This window comes from Stegodyphus dumicola, chromosome 4 (assembly GCF_044657685.1).
Source record: "Stegodyphus dumicola isolate Sdum_Otavi_A_Nest chromosome 4, ASM4465768v1".
Taxonomy (NCBI): Eukaryota; Metazoa; Arthropoda; class Arachnida; order Araneae; family Eresidae; genus Stegodyphus; species Stegodyphus dumicola.
In genome coordinates this window covers 170,011,973-170,033,730 of record NC_140771.1, presented here as the reverse complement: position 1 = coordinate 170,033,730, position 21,758 = coordinate 170,011,973, and the positions used below count along the sequence as shown (strand labels likewise).

The 21,758-nt window shown below is 32.5% G+C and overlaps 1 protein-coding gene across 9 annotated transcripts in view; it reads left to right on the top strand.

Annotated features, from left to right (window-relative positions):
• Positions 1-21,758, top strand: part of LOC118188251 (tyrosine-protein phosphatase Lar-like) — a 1,537,039-nt gene that overhangs the window by 1,298,581 nt on the left and 216,700 nt on the right. For 8 of the 9 annotated variants that reach the window (XM_085815767.1, XM_085815774.1, XM_085815771.1 and 5 more), the window contains one exon: positions 2,979-3,017. The exons of the other annotated variant lie outside the window; for it this stretch is intronic. In XM_085815767.1, the coding sequence (XP_085671893.1) occupies positions 2,979-3,017 (39 nt within the window). The remainder of the gene's footprint in view (positions 1-2,978; positions 3,018-21,758) is intronic. 9 annotated transcript variants of the gene reach the window in all.

Sequence of the window (21,758 nt, the reverse complement as noted above, 5' to 3'; positions counted from 1 at the left end):
AAGTATCAGTACTTCACGTATTTGGATAATTAAAGGACTGCGGCTTCACCCTGCTGAGATTGCGGCTAGACTAGGAGTCATTGTGTTCTGGGAATGACGCTGTGAAATAGGCAGTCGCCACTCTTATTGCTATTAATTCTGCTTGGTACACTGAATTATCTGGTTCAATCTCCATTTCCAAGAGCATATAATTTGATTGTCCAAATGATAAAAGCTGCAACCTGTGTTTGATTACAGTAATCTGTGTACGTCATGTTTTTCGTAAAGAAAAAATTTTATCCCCCAGTTATCTGCCATCCGACCCATCCCAAGTCACAAGTCACAGCAGAATATCTTCTTCAATCAACAAATCTCCAAAAAGATATTTCTCTGCACACAGATGATTCTAAAACAGAATGAGATACAGACTGCCACTTTTGTCATCCTAGAAAGAGATCACATCGTATACTGTTGGAAGCGACGCAGTAGAAAAACATCTTCATTTTAAAAAATATCTTCATTCTGTTTACTGGGAAAAGGGCGTTCTTGAATTTCTTTAGATGCATGCTTTTGCATCCCATATCTCAAATGAATAAAATATTTTTTGACAAAATTCTAGGAAAGGGCTCAAACACATGGAATCGAATTGTTAATCTTTTTCTTTTCAATTAGTGTAGTTAATAGTAATTTTTTTTTTGGAATATCGTTCTATAGTGTAACTTTTCACGCAAATAGATAAATGTGGGTTTGTTAATGTTCCATTAAAAATTGTTAGGGAAGGTGCATTGCTAACGTAATATTATGACATAAAGTGATACTGAAATTTTTCGATTATTATGTGGTATGTAAATTACAAAAAAGAAGTACCGCAGTTCGAAATATAAAATAAGGAAAATTCAGCTTTCGATTGCACATTATTTTATAGAAGTTCTTTTCATTTTCTTTCTTTTGTATGTAAAGCATTTATACTGCTTTGAAGGGGAAATTAGTCCTTGACATTGTCCTTCGAAATACATGTGTTTTTTATACCAAACCTAATTTTCCTTTAAGATTAAATTTCGCCTAATTTTAATTAAAAGTGCAGTAATTTATTATGGGAAAGTGACTGCCTTTTTCAAATTTATTTATAGCTTAATTTTATTGTTTCTGTGACCTAATATTGGTCTAAGGTTAAATTTAGTCTAATTTTAAATTAAAAGCGTAGTAATTTAGTATGGGAAATCGATTGCCTTTTAAAATTTATTTGTGTCTAATTTTATTGTTTTTATCTTTCTAGCGGAAGAAAATTTGTCTTGATGGTGAAGTTTCAAAAGTTCACATTTATTGAGGAAATGTGCAAAAAATGCTGTCTTATATTCAAGTTGAATTAATTTCAGGGCGCGATCACTTTTTTTTTTAGATTTAAGAAATTTAAAGAAATAAATGAAATTTCTTTTGCATTCTCTTTATTGTTAATTGCATTTTTCGCAAATCAGCCGAATACTTAAATTCGTATTTTGAGATAAGAATTAGATGTTTAAATAAAAAATATTTGTGCTATTATTTTACGAATAATACGGATGACAGATTTTTAGGAAAACTGTTCATTTTAAATATGTCTGAATTACAGTAACTAATCACACTAATTAAATTTATTTAGCATTCAACGATAGATTTTTTAATGTTGATTAGAAAATGCCTTTTCTTATTATTGTCTTAGCGATTTAATTACAGATTTAATAGGAGCATTAAACTTTTTAAAGCTTCGTATTTCACCTATCTATTCTAAATTGTAAATAATCAATTATTTACGTTTATGTTTTGAATTAAAGTGTTTTTATAATTATTGTAAGAAAGCCAAGCCTGTATATTTATTTTTCTTTCAAATATTCTACAGTAATTGAATTTTTATGTTTTTTCCGTATTTACTTTGTTTGCATAGATTCTGTCTGCATTTGTGGAAAAAAAAGAGTCTCTGAAATTTAATTATTTAGCTTGAATTATTTTCTATAAGTTCCTTTTTGAATTTAATAAATAATACATGATGATTAGTTTAGGAAAATAATATGTTTGTTTTAAAAGAAACCTGTATTTCAATTATTTTTGCTATTTTATGCTGAAAAGTGTTGCTTATTTTTTTAAATTTTGATATTTATTAATTTTTGAAAGCTTTCAAAAATGTGTGTGTCACTTTAAATACTGTTGTAGATTCTTGTATATTTATACTCAAAACAATTCTTGTATAACAGTTTGTGTATGGAGCTTTCTTTCTAAACTTAATATTTACTGCCAATCACGGAGGTACCACCTGTTATGAAAATTGTAAAAGGATCTAATATTGAAGAAATTGTTATGAATTCCGGTAGTAAGAAACTAACTGCTATAAGGAAAATTATATACATGCGAATATCTTATAATTTTCTTCCCGATGTATGTATTATCTGTAATCAAAACTTACTCCAAGTTTTTAATATCTACATTTTTGAGTAACTGAAAACACTTAACTTTCCTGAAGATTTTAAAAATCGACGTTTCATACCAAGGCTCACTGAAGTTTGGCTCTGAGCTTTACAAGAAAGCAATAAAATATGAAAATAATGAATATGTTATTAATTTTAAAATATGCCATGAAATCAGAAAAAAAAATGTTCAAATTATTCTTTGGATCAATTTTTTTGTGTGCGTGTCCTGAAAAGTTTACGTGCTATTAATTAATTTCGCATGTGTAGTGTAATTAATTTTTCTTTCTTGTACAGCGTACTCACAGATATGTCAGTGGTTATTAAATAAAATTAAAATTTAAACATGGATTTCCCAGTAACTCTTAATAAAGTTTCTATGTGCATGGCGTTAATATACTGTAAATAGTTTATCATCTAACAGTTGGCACCTGCGTGAAATATCAAATTATTATTATGAATAGGTATGTATTATTTATTTCAAATCTTATTTGAACTGTTACCATAAGGTAAACATCTAAACAGATATACTTCATCTTTTCCTGATGCTGTTACTTTCAGGCGACTATTCTCAGCGAGAGTACGTCAAATTTCTGACCCGTAAGTATAGTACTTGGGCAAGATTTTGCCTGTCTTCTACTCGAATCTTAATCGCTATTACTCCCCTATGTTTGATTTGGATAAACAATCTGCGTTCTTAATCTTAACGGTGCTGGTTAAGGAACCTCGTTGCTTAGTCGGCGGCGCTGATATAAAGCCAGTCAAATGCAAATGCAAATATTAGATAGAGACTCCGGATAGCGTCATCAAATATTGACAAGTGGTTGTTTGATCCGAATTTCATTTAGTATGAAACGGGGTTTGATTGAATGGATTGGTGCCTAGAAATTGGAGAATACACTCTGCTCACCACTGACGTGTTACCACTTCGTATCGTACTATACAGTTACGCGAATTTAATAACACTAGTGTAGCTACTGATAAATTATGCATTTAGAAGTTGCTTTTCGACTCTAAACTGCTCAAAAGCGTTCTGCAGACTCAGTTGAAGGGGGAAGGAGACACTATCATTCTGCAAAGAGGTTAGGTGGTATTGTCTTGCGTTCCCGCAATATCTAGCATTAAGAGGATACATTAAATAACATTGTAAGTACTGTTGCGGACTTTGTTGTGACTCGGTACATGATTGAATAATGTACATCATTATCACATTTAGATACTCAGATTTCTTTACAACAAAACATACACTTTACAACAGTACACATTACAAATACACTTTACGAATTTTACATAATTTGAAAATTTGCTGTACAGGATATCCAAATACAGTAGTAGCAAAAAATGTTAAACTTTTAGAAGCAAGCTAAATGAGTATTAAATTTTGACTCTAGGCACTGTTCTTAATTTATATACATACATATATTATCAGGTTCAATGTTTCTTGTAACCTTCTTCGGAAACATACAATGACCTGACTAGAACAGAGAGCTTACTAAAGCTATGTTCACTAATTGTAGTAAGTAGACAGGATACAGACGAAGGGTATACAAAACCCTTTATTTTTCTTTATATACAATGACTTCCGTACTTCGTAATACAATGACCCTCCACTCAGGGTCTAACGTAAAAGATATCAAAATAAAACTAAACTCTAATTTAACTTTAGAATAATACACGTGTAAGATTGGCCTTATAATAACAGGAAGCGTATGTAGCACAGAGACTGTGAACACTACAATACGTTTAATTTATCAAGAGGATTAAAACCTCTGGCCTGGAAGGCAAATAGCAACTGCGTAACTTCTAAGGTAAGCGGCCTGCTTCGAACTCACTGCTTCCTCTCTCCTGCTTGTCAAAAAGGCCACACTTAAATACTTGGCGTTCGCCAGACAACTTTGCATAAAATCCTTCACGCTTATAATTCTGGCCGGAAGTAGAAAATAAGAAGTGATAGTAAAGATTTAAAATAAAATAAACGTTAGTAAAACTTAAGATCCTTACAATATATGTGTGTGTATGTATCTATCTATCTATCTCTCTCTATATATATGAAACGAAGCATAGACCGACGTCTAGTTTTGCAAGCTTGTTGATAATTTGGGTGATCCTTACCACCAGATGACGCTGTTTTATCGTATACTTGCAGCAGGCTTGTGTACTTCTGCAGACCAGCGATACGACAGTTCCTGAGTGTAATAAAAACCGTGAAATGAAAGGAAATGTTATCGTACTTTCTATTACACTAGTCACTAGCACTGCGAGCCGCCTAAAATAGTAATTAGGAAAAAAGAAAAATATGTGCAACGGTTTCAAAGAATCTCGCAAATGTAATTTCACGTGTCCAGCTGGTAATTAATAGTAATAGAGATGAAAAACTTTATTTACTTTTAAATCGCTTACTTTGTTAATTAATAGCACACATATTTTGAAAAAAACATTAAATATCTTACGTTTTGCTGAATGATAGCACGCTGGCTTGTGGAAAATAAAAATATTTTATTTCTGGCAATGGCAACATATTTATTTTAAATCGCTCTCTTTATTACATTTGAAAGACAAATATCTTATGCTTTACTGAGCGGCAAAACATTTCTTTTAAATCCCAGATTAAATTGGAAACATAAAATATCTTACGCTTTAATGAGCTACAGCACATTTTTTAACTCGTTGATTAAATTTGAAAGACAAATTTCTTACGCTTTACTGAGCGGCAACAAATTTCTTTTAAATCGTTGATTAAATTTGAAATACAAAAATGTTACGCTCTATTGACCACATTTCTTTATAACACAATTAAATCGCTGATTAAATTGGAAACATAAGTATGACTTGTTGCCTTGTCTTTGGAAGTCACTGGTATAAAGAAATGGAATTTCTTTTGTAAATATCGGTCGTAAAACTTTCTCTTGATAGTGCATTGAACTGATTTTAATATTTTTCTCCTTTCATATCCATATTTTCTCATTGTAAGGGAATCTTGCGATAGTCATAAATTACTGAAACCTACTACCCTAACTGAAATTTTCTTTGGATTGACAGAACCAAGTTTGTAAATTTTTTCCTCTTCGTTTTCGATAATGAATAGACCTTTTTTGTTGCAATCATTTAGGTAAACCCATACCTAAATGATCACAAGGTCATCAAGGGTCACAGTCCACATTCCTCGACAAAAGCTGGTGAACATTTTATTTTTAAGCTCCAGATCTTGGTTTATTATTTCATATATTGTTGCTAGAGATGTATTTAAAGACTATGAAATTCATATCTGAGTCGGCGAGTTTTTTCTTGCCACCAATATTTTGACTTTAAAAACATTAGAAACAGTGCGTGCCTTTTTCGGGTATTCGTTTGGAGTCTTCTTTCCATGTAAAAAAATTTTTTTTTCTCCTTTCAATTAATAACCTTGTTTATTTTTCACTTAGGAATTTTAATACACAACAACATTTCATAACATTTTTGAATTGCGAAATAAGAATATTTCTTTTCGGAAAACGCAAAAACACATTCTTCAGTGCACTGTTTCTTTGCATGTGATATTTTGAAAGAAGAATAAAAGTATCAGACAATATTTCCCATTTAAAATAATAAGCTGTTTTCAGAAATGAATATTCTAAAATATTTTCTTTTTTTTAATTCTTTATTAAAATCGCTCTAACAGTGTATAAACACCTTGTGTATTTTTACAGCAATTGCGTTGGAATGATTCTCAAAACAATAATTTATTTTATTCACTTTACTATTTCCACATTTAGTATTACGTTTACTATTTCCACAGTAAAGAGGATTTCATAACTTTCTGAACAATACTTATTTATCTGTATTTTTACAATTAACACAAAAGATTTCAGGTGACCCTTTTATTCATTATATCTCTGTTTTCAGTTCCTCCTTTGTTTACCTTCGCAGACTGTTTTAGATAACAATTAATGCAAACTCACTTTGCATTGGCGCGAGAGGACTGCTGTACTTAGGAGAAAGAAAAAAGATCAAATCAACCCATCCGTTAAGAGTCGCTAATCTGCAGTTTAAATCAAATCAGTTGATTAATGAAAATTGCAAACATAACGGTGGCACGCTTCTTCCCGAGAATAACAGGACTTTTAACAGAAATGGTAAACCAAACAATCGTGAGAGGGAGTTTTGATGAGGAAGTAACGCGGAATGTCAAGAAATAATCGATAATCTAATTGAGATTGCGGTTCTGTTTTTCGTTATCTTAATTTACGCATTTTATCAGCTATTACACGGTAATATGTTTTTAATGTCATGTTCTCCAGTATGATCAATTTATAAGAAAGACTTGAAAGGCTTTTAAGTGTTTTTAAAATTTCTAATTAGCATTTTAACTGTATATAATATACCTAAATTGTCTTTTCTATAATACAAATAATTTTGGGAGGAAATACGCTGTAATTATAACCATCCGAATTCTGAATATTCGGAATTTCAACGATTTGGATAACTCGGATTATTCAAAATTCCGAAAATCATCTTTTCATGGCAAGTAAAATTAAATTTACTGTTAATAATATTATTTATCTATTTCTAATATTTTCGTTGATTTGAATAATATAAAAAAATCCCGCTTATTGGTTTTAAATTTTATTTAAGTATAATATAAATATGATCTATAGAGTGGCCTGTATTATTTTATTTTACGTGGGCTATAACTAGGGAACTAATTTTATCACAAGGCAAATTTCCTCAATTATTATCTTGAATTTTTGGACATTTTTTGAAGATTATGCTAATGCCAAACTAATCCTTAAATTTCGGATGATTCTTTGGGATTTTTTAATTTCTTTTATAATTGTAGACTTTTTTATAATTAAGTAATTTTTATGCTGTCATTAATCATTATTTTTTTATCCTCCAAATTCCAAATCAAAACTCTGAAATTAGCTTAGCTTAAGTTTTTCTGGTCTTTTGAAATACTAGAATAAGTCGTTTTTGTGAAGTTACATGAAGTAGCTTTCTGTTAAGTCTCAATTACGAGAAGCAATTTCGATGCTGAACGATCTTTTTTTTTTCTAGTAACACGTTAATTTAATGAAAAACGTCTGTGTATCTGCAGTTATACTCTTTAAAAAAGACAAGCCAATTAAATAAAAATCTTGATCTTAAATAATGGTTTTAAAAATTCGTTTCCCAGCATTTCATTAGTATGCAAATGTAAATTTGAACTAAAGCATGAAATTTGGGCCGCAAAACTCGCTAATTTTCACAATTTAATACGCAAGCCTTACTCAAATTTTACTTTTTTTTCTTGCGATAAAGTTATTGTTGTCCTATATATAAGCCTTCTCAGTTCTTCAAGCATGTTTAGACATAACAAATGCTTCTTTTATCAAACATTTACTAAATTAATAATAATAACATGTTTGATGCAAATAAAAATATTTAGTTTGTTTAACTTTAGGTATGTAGAAATAAAAATAAAGTTACGTATTTAGTTTTAGGGCCCTACGTAAAATGTAATTTCATGGTATTATTTTTATTGAATTAAAAATGAACCTTGTGCTTAAACAAAGAAAAATATACATGTGTAGCATGAACACGAGCCAATTTCCTTCATAAAGTCTTCCACGAAGGCATGTCTTCCCTTAGCCAATAACCCTTGTGTATTTCGGCATATTTACACAACCAGCCACCGAACTAAAGAAAAAATGATTCCGTTATTAATTTTGCGATTTTTTTAAATTTTGTTTTTAACAAAATTGTTTTATTTATTTATTTGTACAATTTTTGTTGAAATAAAATATGATTAAGTAAAAAATAAAATTCTTCCTTTCGCATCCTACAGAATGGATACAATTCTTTTATCTCAAGTTTTCTCTTATCAAGATAGACTGCGGTCTCAGTTAACTCATATATTTTTAGTTACGTTATAATTTTAACTACTTATCTTTTTGAAATGCGATTAATTTAATTAAAGAATGAAAGCAATTAAAACCACTTCATCATCTGAAGAGTTATTGAGTAGTACATGTGATCTCTCATATGTTTTTAACATAATATTCTGAAGTGTTATTAATTTATAAAAAGAAATTGAAACAGGTTTTTCATTTTTTAGTAATTTTTAAGAATTACTCTTCGACATATAATTACTACTCAACTATATACTGTAATTTTAAGGTTGGACCCTAAAGCATGGAAGACATGTAAATAAGATTTAAACTGCTTACTTTAACCGTTAAATCATTTGACGAATTAATAATAAGAATTTCTAATTGAACTGATTCTTCAACAGTCCATGATACTTTTCTGTTAATAACTTCGATATGTTTACATTTCAGACGCCTTCGATATGTTACATTTCAGACTGTCAGAAGGCGAGAATTTTTTCATGTTAATTTCATTAATAATTCTGCTTTTAACATATTTTCAGAAGTATTGTTTTAACTCACAGCTATCATCATTGTCGTTAATCATTTATGAAAATAGTTCGTACACGGAGAGTGTTTACGCATTTTAAAAATGATTTCAGATTTATTTAATTAATATTTAAAATTTAAACAGTATGTTAATTGTTAGATCTGATAGCCAGTTTTCTGGACTATAAGTCTCTATCGTGATTTCAATTATAGAAAGGCTTTTCGTAACATTTCCAGGGGTATTGACTTCCATTCCTTTTCCACTTCATTCCATCAGTCGGTAGTGTTCCCATTACAGAATCCATCAATCGGGGTCAGTTTGCGCTTAGAAAGAGTTCTTTTCAAGAGACCTTGCTGAAATTTCAGTCTTTGAAAGATACTGGAATAAAGATTTGAATTTCTTCTGTAAACATTGATTATAAACTTTCTCTTGATAGTACGTTGAGTTTAACCTTTTCTCCCGCCATTTTTATTTTTAATTTCTCACTGTAAGAGAATTCTGCAATAATCACGAAGTCTGAAAGGTTTCAAATTTTATATTACGTCCAAAGGAGCGTTTTTGTAACATTTTGTCTGTTACCTTTATTATTAAATATCACGTTCTTCGCACTTAAACCATAAAATTCAGTTCAACAGCAATATCGCCAAATTGTTTTAAATTTAGCATATCATGAGAATTTCCGATACATAGTCTCGCGCGCTGGAGATAATTTTTTTTTTTCTGTACAACGTTGCCATTGCTCGCTTTAAAATGCTTGAGTTTGTTCAGAAAAAATTTGTTAAAGTTTTACAAAATAGGAAATCGATAATAAAACAAATTCCAAATTTCAAATTTGGGCTTCCACATGCCCATATTCGCAGTAGGATTACGTCATTCAAAATTCGATGGCTCTGCGTACCGTTGTTTTATCACAATGCGAGAAACATGCATACATTCATGCAGATTTTTTATTATTTAATTTCTTCAAATATAATGCAGGACCCTAACATTTGATGGCAACAATTTGAAAAGTGAAACGGGCATTTATAGTGAACCAACGCAAAATCGCGAAACGAAAACAAAACAATAGTCCTTCAGGGACAAAGCCCCTTTGGACTAAAAACCGAACTAAAAACAGTAATGATTGAAGAATGAGAGGAACATTGATGCAGATATTACAAAGCAAATTGGTGAACTCTTATGTCCAGACGTTTGGAAGCTGTCATGCAAACTGCAGTATATACTACAAAATACTAACTGACAGAAATACTACAATATTTAATAATATGTGCAAATTTCTTTAAAGCATACAAAGACTTTTGTGAGATAACTTTTCTGTTACTTTTTTATTATTAATTTCCCAAAAAGCAAAGTTTTAATATGTTCATAAAATAATTCATGTAGTTTTGCTAAGAGAAATTTATAGATATTATTACAAAATTTTCATTCTAAAATATTAATTTTTATTAATGAATAAAGCAATATTTCACCGAAACTCGTATGTGTACGAACACTTTTTGAGCCACTCTATATATATATGTGTGTGTGTGTTGATATTTTAGCTGTATGAAGAAAAATGTCAATTTATTTTGAAACGCATAGAGCTTTTCAATGAAGCCAATCTAAAACTGAATTTTTCCTTTTTTAAACTTGTATATAATCTACTACAGGAGATGTGTTTGCTTTTAATATGTCGTCCGTAGCATCTGAAATATTTTAGATGTGAGTTTCAGTATCTTTCAGCAAGCTGACGTATTTTAGTCATAAACATTTAAGTTACAGGCTTTTAAACTTCACTTCTTGCATTAGACAAAGTTTTCAAACAGACCCATTTTTCTTCCTTCAGTGTTTGCCATCTTTCAAAATCTTCCGACTTTAATTTACTCTCTAAAAGTCCGAGCTGTTAGCAAAAGCTACCGGTGCTTTCCCCACGAGTCTATAAAAAAGGAATGTAGTAGGGGAAAAAATGTCCAAACCGATAAAGAAGATTAGAAGCAACTGGCTAAAACTGGTTTTGGTTAAGAGAACTGTAGTAAGGATGCAGGCAGGAGGGGGAGCGTTTTGTTGCAGCCTAAATCGAGTCCTATAAATGCTTTCCCGTGGTAATTTCCGGTCGCGTGGCACGAGATGAGGATGTGGGGGCGTCTGGGAAGGGGGATAAGTCGAGCCAGAGAGACAGGGTGTGTTTCTTTTGTGGCTCAGGGGTCCAGATCAGCATCAAGCTGACCTTATCCTCTCTTAACAACCAGAGAGAACTTATCGAAGAGGTTTTCTTTCTTGTCTTTAACCCTTTATCAGAAAATGTCCCCTGTGTCACGGAAAATAACTTTATTTGTGACCCTTTTATTGGGGTCTTTTAGATGACGCAGATAAGTTTAATGGATCCTTTGTCCATTTTTTTTCCGTGTCTGTCGCCACTTGATCATTGAGTAAAAATTGCTTTTAAATTAGAAGTCTTTGTGGAATTGGTTCATAAAGTTTTGTTACTATGCTAGCTTAAATTTCAAAACGCACGTTCGTTCCACATGACGTGGTATTTAATTCTTTTTTTCCTTTTATAATCCACAAAGATGGTCTCACACAGACTGAAAGAGAAACAACGCCAAAGTAAAATTAAAAGTTACAGAAAATAGCACCTCATTTTGGTATAGATTATGAATAGTTTTTTTCGATTTTGAGAGTGATTAAACACTAGTCCCTCTTGTTCAGGAGTTAAAATGTTTCAGAAAATAGGATGAGCGATTATCAGAAACACGTCCTCCAAATACGACTTGTACTAAGATTATTCTGGATACTAAGATTATCCGCTAGACTGTCTGAGGGAGCGTAGCCTACCTCACAGTGTCCAGAGGGGTGGTTACAGGGTGATCAGAGTTGATATGTTTCAAGAGTCAGTTCTCCAAGTTCACAGATAACATTTATTACGATGAACACTAACACAACACTATATACATATTCAAGAGTGGGGCTACAAGATTTTTGCCCTTTCGACGCTTCGAGATACGCGTCTTTACACTTTGAGTTATAATTCTAACTAATTCTTTTGTTGGCGCGATGATAGCGTCATCTACTAATCTACTAAGGACAGAACACTGTCTTTGTTGGCATTTTCTAGCGTAACTAAATTTAACGCTTGAATGGACTGGCCTGACTTAGATTCTTGTAGATTCTTGAGCTTCAAGTTCCATAAGAGGAGGGGAACTGGCAGCTGGTGAATGAAAATTACACATCAGAACTAAAAGTAAAATCTATCTAACTCTCATTCAACCAACTTTGCTTTATACAGTACCAGACTGGGCAAGAGTATGGAAAACTTACCATAAAAAACTTGATGTGTTTCAAAGCAAACTGCTGGGAATGATTATCAACGCCCCTTGATTTGTGAGAAGCTGGCGGAGCCATAAAGAACTTAAAAATCCTTAATGACCCAATCCTGAAAACATATCGTAATCTTTTTGAAAAAATGCAAAATTCAGAGTATTCCCATGTAAGAGAACTTGTAGATTAAGATCCAACCTTAGAAAATTCTACGAAAAGATCCAGATAAATTAATCACAATCCAAAATGGTAAATATGCAAAATTAAAAAATAACAAGTTGTGTACTCTGTATTTACCTTATTTGTGTCATTCTGTTTATGTTACTCATCTACATAATTTTATTAGTTCACCTGGTAAAACAGGTATTGACTTATTTCTGGCAAAGCAGAATAACAAACTTTGTATATAGTGAAACTATATTTTTATGTATTTAACATGCCTAGAAAAACAGGCTGTAGACAAACAGCGCTTGATATAGCACGATTTATAGACTTTGTCATCTTTTACTGTAAATAATTCATCGTTATCATATATTTTAAACGATGTATTGTATCTTCAGTTATCTGTATAATTGCAACGTGCATTCCACTTGGGTTGTTTGCTTCACCACGTTCTTAAACGGAAAACTTATTCTCACATTAGAGCATAACGCAACCAGCGACTTGCGGTTCCGTTTCTGGCGAGCGAAGACTTAATAAACTGATTCTCAATAACTTCATAAAAACTGCATCTTAGTTCCTTGTGTCATTCAAATTCTTCGCCACTCGAACAGCTTATTTATTGATGATATCGACGAAAACTTATGTTTTCTGCTACCAAATGAAGCCACAAACGCAGTATTCCTTGTCTCATCGGTTGAGCGTGTACCGCTCTTTATTTTGTATGTTACCATTGTCTTAAGGCAAAACTCCAAAATTACTGGTGAAAGATAGAATTAGCTATGTACCAGTTGTATTACTGGTGAAAGCTAGAATTAGCTATATGCCAGTTGTTCTATCTAATCCAAAGTCCAAGTTGCTGAATGAAGTGGAGGCACTTTGCCTCTGCAAATATAAAACGTCTACAGGATGTCCAAAAAGCCGACGTTTTAAACGTGTAAAAGAAAGTAAATTTCATAGCACTTTGTAGGGTACAGTACACAAACAGAGCTACCGGATAAATGCGAAGAAACTTCATAAAATATTTACATAACAGCTTCTGCTTAAACATAATAACCTAGGTAGAAAAATTGTACTATAATAGCATGAAATATAAGAGAAAACGATGGTCGTATTTATATCAAAAGCAATAGGCAGAGCAAAACGAACATGAACATGACGCCATCTGTCTAGGAAAATAGTACCTGCACGTAGAAACTAAAGATATTAGAATTCTATGAGCATTAAAGGCCTGGTTGGAAATAGTGTCACTAAAAACGATAAAGGTTTGTTAACACTTGTGAGTGTGGTTTGAGATTTATCAGCCGAACTAAAAAAGCTTAAAATTTTCACATCAAGAAGCTTGCATCTTTTGTCTTAAAAACAGAAATCAATAAATCTTTGATATTAGTCATAGCTGGGAACTGAATCACTATTTTCATTTTTAAGTCGTGCGAAAATCATCCGTAAGACCACTTGACGAACTGGATTTCCTTGAAGAGTTTTTAAATTACGAAAAATTTATTTTCTTTAGTTTGTGACATTAATTCCAATCAAGCCCTTCTTAACGCTTTTAGAATTCGAATGTTTTAGATTTTCATGTTTAATTTCTATTTTCTTCGACACAGCGCTTCGTTTATGTTAGCTTTGCTCGTCTAATTGCTTTCGATATTAATACGGTTGTTACTTCTCCCATTTTGCAGAGTTGTTTTGCTCTTGAAGAAGAAAAGGGTACTTTGTCTGATCGCCCTTGAGAATGATAAAGTTCTTATTAAAATTCTATACCAAAATAAGGTTGCTCTTTTGTCTAGTTTTAATGTCTCACCTGAGTTTGTTTATTTTGGGGTTTTCTTTCGTAGTCAGTTATCTAATTTAACTTAACCTGACTACATTTATGAAAAGATCTGTAACGATGAATCTTCATTAAAAGAAATTAAACAGCAATGACTTTTTTACAATACGTACAAGTTTTTGTAAATTCAATTAAGTCACCTCTTTTAGTTAATTATAACAAACAGAAGAATTCTTTATGTATTTCATTTTGCTATAAATGTATTTCGGGCATAAAATAGCGTAAAATTATATGCTGTCAACTTAAAAATAAATTTTATTTTCATACATTTCAGGAAACCTTATCATCGATAGTAAAATTCAACTCATATCGATAGCTACACCATTTGTCGAACTGTTAAAAACATCAGTCTGGGAAGTTAAATTATACCCTTATAAAGTTCGATAATTTTTGGGTTATAATTGTAATACTATTTAATATAGCTGCTTGTGGTATTAAACAAACAAGAGAGTCTTACTGAATGTGTTAGCGTTTTACAGGAATTTTTAATTATATTAAAAAAAAATCATCTTGTTTTAGCTTGGCGTAGATTTTAAATTTCTACCAGCTAAGGTAATTTTTGGACATTATATTAATTTTTGCATTGGCGTGTTTCTCTTCCATTTAATGCATTTCAGTATCTATTGATTTAAAATCGTGATTTTTTTGTTTCGAAATATTTTTTTTAAATTTTCAGTACCTTCTGATTCCTCACCTCCCCCCCTGAAAAGTTGAGAAAAAGCTTCATAAAGTCAAGTGGTATGTCGTCAAAATAAGATTGTGGCAACTCACGATGTTGTCAAGGGACATTTATGAGACAACTCATTTATGCACGCAGTACATGTTTCTTTTGGCCGGTGCTGAAAACCGAAATTATTGAACGAATGCCGAGTTTGTTCAATTCGCTGATGTACTTTAGGCGAAAATAAATCGCTGAGTGTATACGAAGAACAATAACGCGAAAATGGATTTCTCGAAAAAGATAAATGTTTTATTACCTATGTTTCTAACTTTTTAAATTTTATCGATTGATTGCTAGTTTATGAAATTCTTAGTAAAAAGCCATTTAGAAAATTTCTTGCCTTTCACTCATTACTTACGCATTAGTTGGTGAAACCCTCGGATCCGTTCCCACCCTGGAGTGCTGCTCTTCATCAAAACTGTGGTGAAACTGAGCTAAATCACACTGTCGCCTGTTAGGTGCTCAAGGTTGTTGCCAACGCAAGTGTAATCTTGCGCTCCTTGACAGGAGCAATTTCGTGGGCTTGCGCTCACTATACGTCAGGCAAGTGAGTATAAACAACAACAACAAAACAGTTTTCATGATTTCGTTTAACCAATCTTTCGCATAACTGATAATCTGCACAAGTATTGTCATGAAAAATTTAGGCAGTCACTCTAAGTAAATGAAAGAAAAAAAATTGTGATAGATTTCTGATAGAACTGATAGATTAATATCAAATATAATTTATTAGTTTAACGCAGTTATATGTTTCAAGATAACTGAGTTAGATTTTTATAAAATTAATTTTATAAAATTTATATTTCCGAAATTCCTCGAAATGTGTAGCTACTGACGGAGTCTTTACATTGTGATAAATATCATCGATTTAATCCCTTTAAGAAATCTGTGACTTTTTCTCAAAAGAATAAAAGAAGAGAGCTAAAAATCTTCATTCCTTCTGCAGATGATTCTCCGATGAGCAGATATATGTGTGTAGAATGTATTTTTACTCTTCCGACTTTTGTTTCGAAACGTCGAGAAGCACATTTTCGTTTTGTTTCACTTTTTACGGGTGTTGTCGTCGTTTAACGAAGAGAGTGAGAGCATTTTTTCACTTTTGATAACCAGAAGGAAATAAAAGAAATAATGGCTAAACTTATCACTTTCACTTTCTTTCGTTCATTGGGTGTGAACGGAGTAACTGTTTCAGATAGATGAAAGAGTATATTTTCTTCCTGCTGTTAAAGTGCATTTTTATGTTAACTTTCAAATGTTCGTAGAGCTTCACTCTTCCGATTACATATTGAAAGATTTATCCTTCCCTTCGATATGAGATATATACGAATGAATATAGAGTTTTCAAGTCTGTTATTCGAATATTTTCGTATCATCAAAAATCTTCTGAAAGTGATTTTGGGTGATACAGTATGTTTTCTAACATAAGAAAATTTCAATTATTCTTAAGACCTATTTTTAGAGTATTTTTCCTTTGATTTGACGTATTTAGTTTAGGGCAAAGCACACGAAGACTATCTGTCTAAAGAAAATAAGGCGTTCGTAGAAGATTTGCTAGAGGAGTTTGTGTATTAACATAGCAATATTTGTAATAAACACGCAAAATATGCACAAAAGAAAATTTAATGTGTAATATAGTAGGAAAATGTGTGCTGGAATAAGGAAATGTTTTCACGAAAGCTTTTTGAACTCGCTAATTAGTAAGAAAGTTACGATTTATTTGGAACTGTGCGGAAAAATAGGCACCCAGTTAGCTTGTTCTGGCATTAGCTCAGTTTTGAAATTCAGCAGCTAAAAGTAGCAGAATACTAAGGGATATTATATTTAAAATAATTAATTCTATTTTTGTATTTTCAACATAGAATGATTTTGCATTAACTGTAAGAATTTTCGGTACAAAGAATCTGTATTAAACATAACCTTTTTGTGTAGTTTCACACATTAAAAGAAACTGAAATACAGCGGAAATATAAAATATTTTTTCTTGTGGAAAATATTTTGAGTTTTCCTTAGTTATTAGAAAGTTAAAATCAATTATTATCCTCTTATGTGAGCAAAAGTTAATTAATTTCATTCCTTTCTTCAGTTATGTGAACAGCTGAATTTTTTGGGTCCATTGAAAAATTACCTAAAAATTTATTTTATTCTTACCTTGCTTTGTAAATGATTGTGTATATCTGCATTTTTTAAAACCTTTTGTTTTATCATTAAATTAATGGTAAAAAGAATAACAAAAAAAGTTTTAAAAAATCTGATGTGACCGGCACATGACCTCCTGCCAGTTCCATGTAAAGACGTAGAACTGGCAGGAGATCATGTGTCGATTCTATATCAAGCTCCATGTTAAGACATTGAACTAGCAGACTAGCATCGAACTTTAAGTAAACTACCACTTCCGGTTGATAGTTGAAAATAAAAGCTAATATATTTATAAACTTTATGGCTCAATGTTAATTATAAGAGCTACTAATTTTTATTATTCTCTTCTTTCCTACAATGGGCAGTGATAATTATATACGCTCATGTACACATCAGTTCTCATGCTTTGATTAGAAAAGATCACTTGGGTCGTAGTATATATCATCTGGTCCTATAATGTTTTGAATTCAGAAAACAAAGACTTAAATATTATCACAAAATTTTTAAAAGCAGCATATGTTTAGAGTTCTTGTTAAAGTGATGTTACTTTGCATTTGTTTTTATATTCGTTTATTATTTATATTTATTATTTTATTTCTTTAGTAAAAGCTATGGTGATAACATTTGGTGGCAGCATCCTTTATAGAAAACTAATCCAACGCAAGAGTGAAACGAACATAAAATTGAGGATTGAGGTTCGTAACGAGAACTCATCTTCATAGTCTCGTTGCATTTAGCATAATCCAAAAAATACATTTAACGCTTCTAAATATACAGACACATACTATTTTAGATACCAAATTTGAGAAAATTAGACCATAATACAAATTCTGTTTTGCATCATGCAAAGCGTTTTTTCTTTATAAATGATAAAAAATAAAAATTATGACAAAGAAGTAAAAATTACAAATTCGAATCAAAACCCTGCCATGCCCATCCACCCTTTCAGGCTTGTGACTGTAGGTTACAAGTTAATGATAGTTTAATGAAAATATTAAAAATAGCCATTCAAGATTTCAGTTGATCCGCTGGTTGGAGATACCGCTTCCGAAACAGTCACTGGATTTTAACATTATTGATTTATGGCGAAGCAAATAAAGTTAATGAAGATAGCGCAAACAGCTGTTTGAATGACCAAACAGTGAATTTGTCCAAGTGAGAAAAAAGTGGGCTTTGCGTGATGTCTACAACATAGACTAAATTGAAATATTTTACAACCTTTTCCCAAGTCTCAATCTTGGAATAAAAGGTGACAAGTGCTATGGTGGAACAATTTGTAAACAACGCTTAGTTGGTGTTATTGTGTGTAATGCAAGCAGGAGTAATAAACACTGTCTTTGGGTGATTTGTAAGTCCGAGAAACCACGTTATTTTAAGAATATGAATAGTATTTTATATTCCATCTACTCTCACCATAAGAAAACTTGAATCAACAATTCATCATTTCGTAATTTTGGCTTCTTCTTTTTAATAGTCAAATGGTGGCTCAGAATAGGTGTGTTCTTATGAGACTGAGCAGGTGCGCAGCCCATAATATACATGATATGAACTTAAATGCAAAGTACCAATGTAAAGGTTCAATTTTTCCCCAAATGCTAAAAACTCGTCTTCACTCTTTAGAACAAGGCATTATTGCAGTTATGAAGAGATCTTATCGCAAGTGATTTGTAAAATATGTAATTTGCGCTGCTGAAAAGGAGACGAAAACTGCAATTTAGGGTGTGCTTACTGCAATAAAAGCTATAAGGTATTTCTCCCACTTTCCTAGCGTCCTTCATGGTGTAGTGGTTCTGCACGCTGGGCCGGTATTCCAAAGGTCCGTGGTTCGATTCCCGGCGAAGGCGTTTGCTATTTTTCATCTTTCCTGCCTCTAAAAAAATTCCTAATGACTCAACAAGTGGCGCCCGAACTAAAAGGATTGTGGATGATGATTCTCCGCACCCAGGATTTGGCGAGTAGGTCCCCTAAAACCCTAGTCGCCCTTTAAAAAGGGGAGTGTATAAGGTATTTCTCCCACTTTACTAGCGTCCTTCGTGGTGTAGTGGTTCTGCACGCTGTGCCAGTGTTCCAGAGGTCCGTGGTTCGATTCCCGGCGAAGGTGTTCGCTATTTTTCATCTTTCCTGCCTCTAAAAAAAATCCTAATGACTCTACAAAGTTATCACCGCTCCCTTGAAATTCCTGTCTTCACATCAGATGCAGAACTGTTTTAACAGAGCCTGAAGACATAAAGACGCTAATCCTGTTGACGAGTTAAATGATGGCAACGATACGACTTTATCTGGTAAATGGTATAGTCTACAAGACGTGGCGAACTCTGGTGTTAGTTTTGAGGACATTTTAGTGCAGATCACGATGCTGCCGTGCGTGCTGTAGAAGAATCTGATATCTGTATCTGAAATTCGTGTTAACTAGGGTTTACTGTATTTATATTCACCATTTATAGAATGTTTTTTTTAACTTTGTCGTTTAATTTTTATTATTTAAAATTGTTATATAATTTTATTCTCGTGATTTTTTAAAACCGTCGTGCTGTCATTTTAGGACGTTTTTATTTTAAAATGTGAATCTCAGCAAATTGTCTTAGTTCGATTATTAATGTTTTATATATAAAATTTCTTCTTATCATTTTTCGGATATTTCATTTTTATTAGAAACTTTGAATCTCCAATTTTAAAATTTGAGCCTGTAAATAAGAGGAGATTCTGAAATTTACAAAATTACTAATTTATATATTTCTTTTTTAAATCTCTATTTTTTATTTTATCATATTAGAAAAATCATATGTATATTTTCTTTTTGTAACCTTCAAAGTGTCCTAGCCCGATTATTTATTACTCTAATTACAAGAGTCGCAAATGTTATGCGCAGACTGTTAGCAATCTTTCTGCGTGAAATTGCATCTAATGAAACAGCAGTTCGCGAACTGATAATGAAATCTTAGAACCTTGGCTTGACAGCAGGCATTAAATTATCATACTTTTGATTCACTTGGTCTTTCAGTTAGGTTAGGTTACGTTAGGTTATTTAATTACGGCAAAGCCTCGAGGGCTATCTGCCTAAGAGGAGGGATGCCTTCGTGGAGGACTTTCTAAGGGAAACTGGCTCGTATACACGTTACACATGGGGAAAACCACGAAAACACCCATGCAGCCAGCCCGTTCGTGGGATTCGAACCTCGGACCGAACTACCAGTGTTCTGCGACTTTACCGCTCGGCCGCTGGTGGGCCCCTTGGTCTTTCGGAAACATCGCTGTTGTGCGTGATAATTTTATTGCAAATCTCAAAACGTCAGGATTTATTAGAAATACTAAAAAGACTAAAAATGAAAGAATTTAAAGAGGAAATTCCATTTATCATTAACCACCTCAAAGGCAGGTACGTGGAAAGGTTATTACGAATTTCATGGAAAGACGTCGAAATCGTTGAGAACGTACGCCAGGCATTATTTTTCATTCTTAAGTCGGATTATTTGCTTGCAAGTATGTAAAAAATACTTTCAATTTTCTAAGAAAAAAGTCTTTTATTGGGCATATCAATTCCGGTTCTTTGTTGGTACACTCTATTTGTACCATAAATCAAACTGAAGCTTGAACAGTGTTTTACTTAAGCTTAACTGTTCATGAAACTTAATTTATTTTAATTGTCGCATCATCGTTTCTGATTTTGCCATAATCGGCCAATGGTCAAGTGCTAAGCAGGAAAGAAGCTCAGATAATTGTGTACTCATTTATATAGATTACAGGTGTATGTGGGGAAGAACACCAGAATTTCAGCATGTATCGTTCAGCTGTAGTCCTTTTGCATTAGTTGTTGAAAGCTGCCCCGATTTTGATGAAGAACACTCGAGGAAACGGTCTGCCGCCGTGCCGCAGATACACTATACACTTATACACGTCTGTTGCCTGGAGTCTGCGTATTTCAGATAGGGCTTTATTCATTTACTTCAAATAGCGAGACATTTCTAATTCACCAGATGTCGAAAATGGCCGAACCGATCAGTCATTTAATTATCTCTTCACCATAGCATTGCTTGGAGTTCATCACAAGGGGTACCCAGTACAAGAAATTTATAAACTTATCAACATAATTCATAAGTTTAAATAGGCAGTTTTTAAAATTATTAATGATTGCTTTTATAGCTTTTTATTTTCAAACATATAAAGGAGTTCATGTTATAAAACGCTTGGTTATTGCCATGATTTCTTTTTCCTTCAGTTTTCACTCCTTGCTATTTGTTACACAGCATTTATAGTATGCCTGCAATATTTTTTGCGCAACACACTTTTGGGAAAAAACTTTTGAGCTGAAGCATCAGATGAATGTTCTTTTCACTTATGCCTTAGGTGGTAAAGCTATTCCCTTTTACACCTCTATCTAACGAGAATCTAGTATAGTCGTAACTCTTTGCAGGAACTGATTGTAAAATCTTGTAAAGCAACCCTCAGCCATCGTGGACGGAATAAGCTCGTAAACACTGCCTCTGGGAAAGAGGCAAGCAATAAATTTCCATTATGTTATATGAAGACAGATGCTCTCTTTCAGGCGATTGAAAACAAAACCTTGGCCGTGAGGAGAGGTGGCTTACTCAAGCTGCAGCACACCGGGCTTCCATCTTGATCAAAATTCCGCGTCCCAAGGAAGCATTTCTTGCATATCCTTCCACTGACTTCGTTCCTTGCTTTTAATTTTATCCTTTCCAACTTTTCGCCATTCATAACTTGCTCATTTCCCGGGAAATCTAATCCGCTCCATGAAGACACGTGTGTCGTGAATTTATAATCCAGAAAGATTGGCTTCGTGTTTCGAGTGACAGTAAAACGC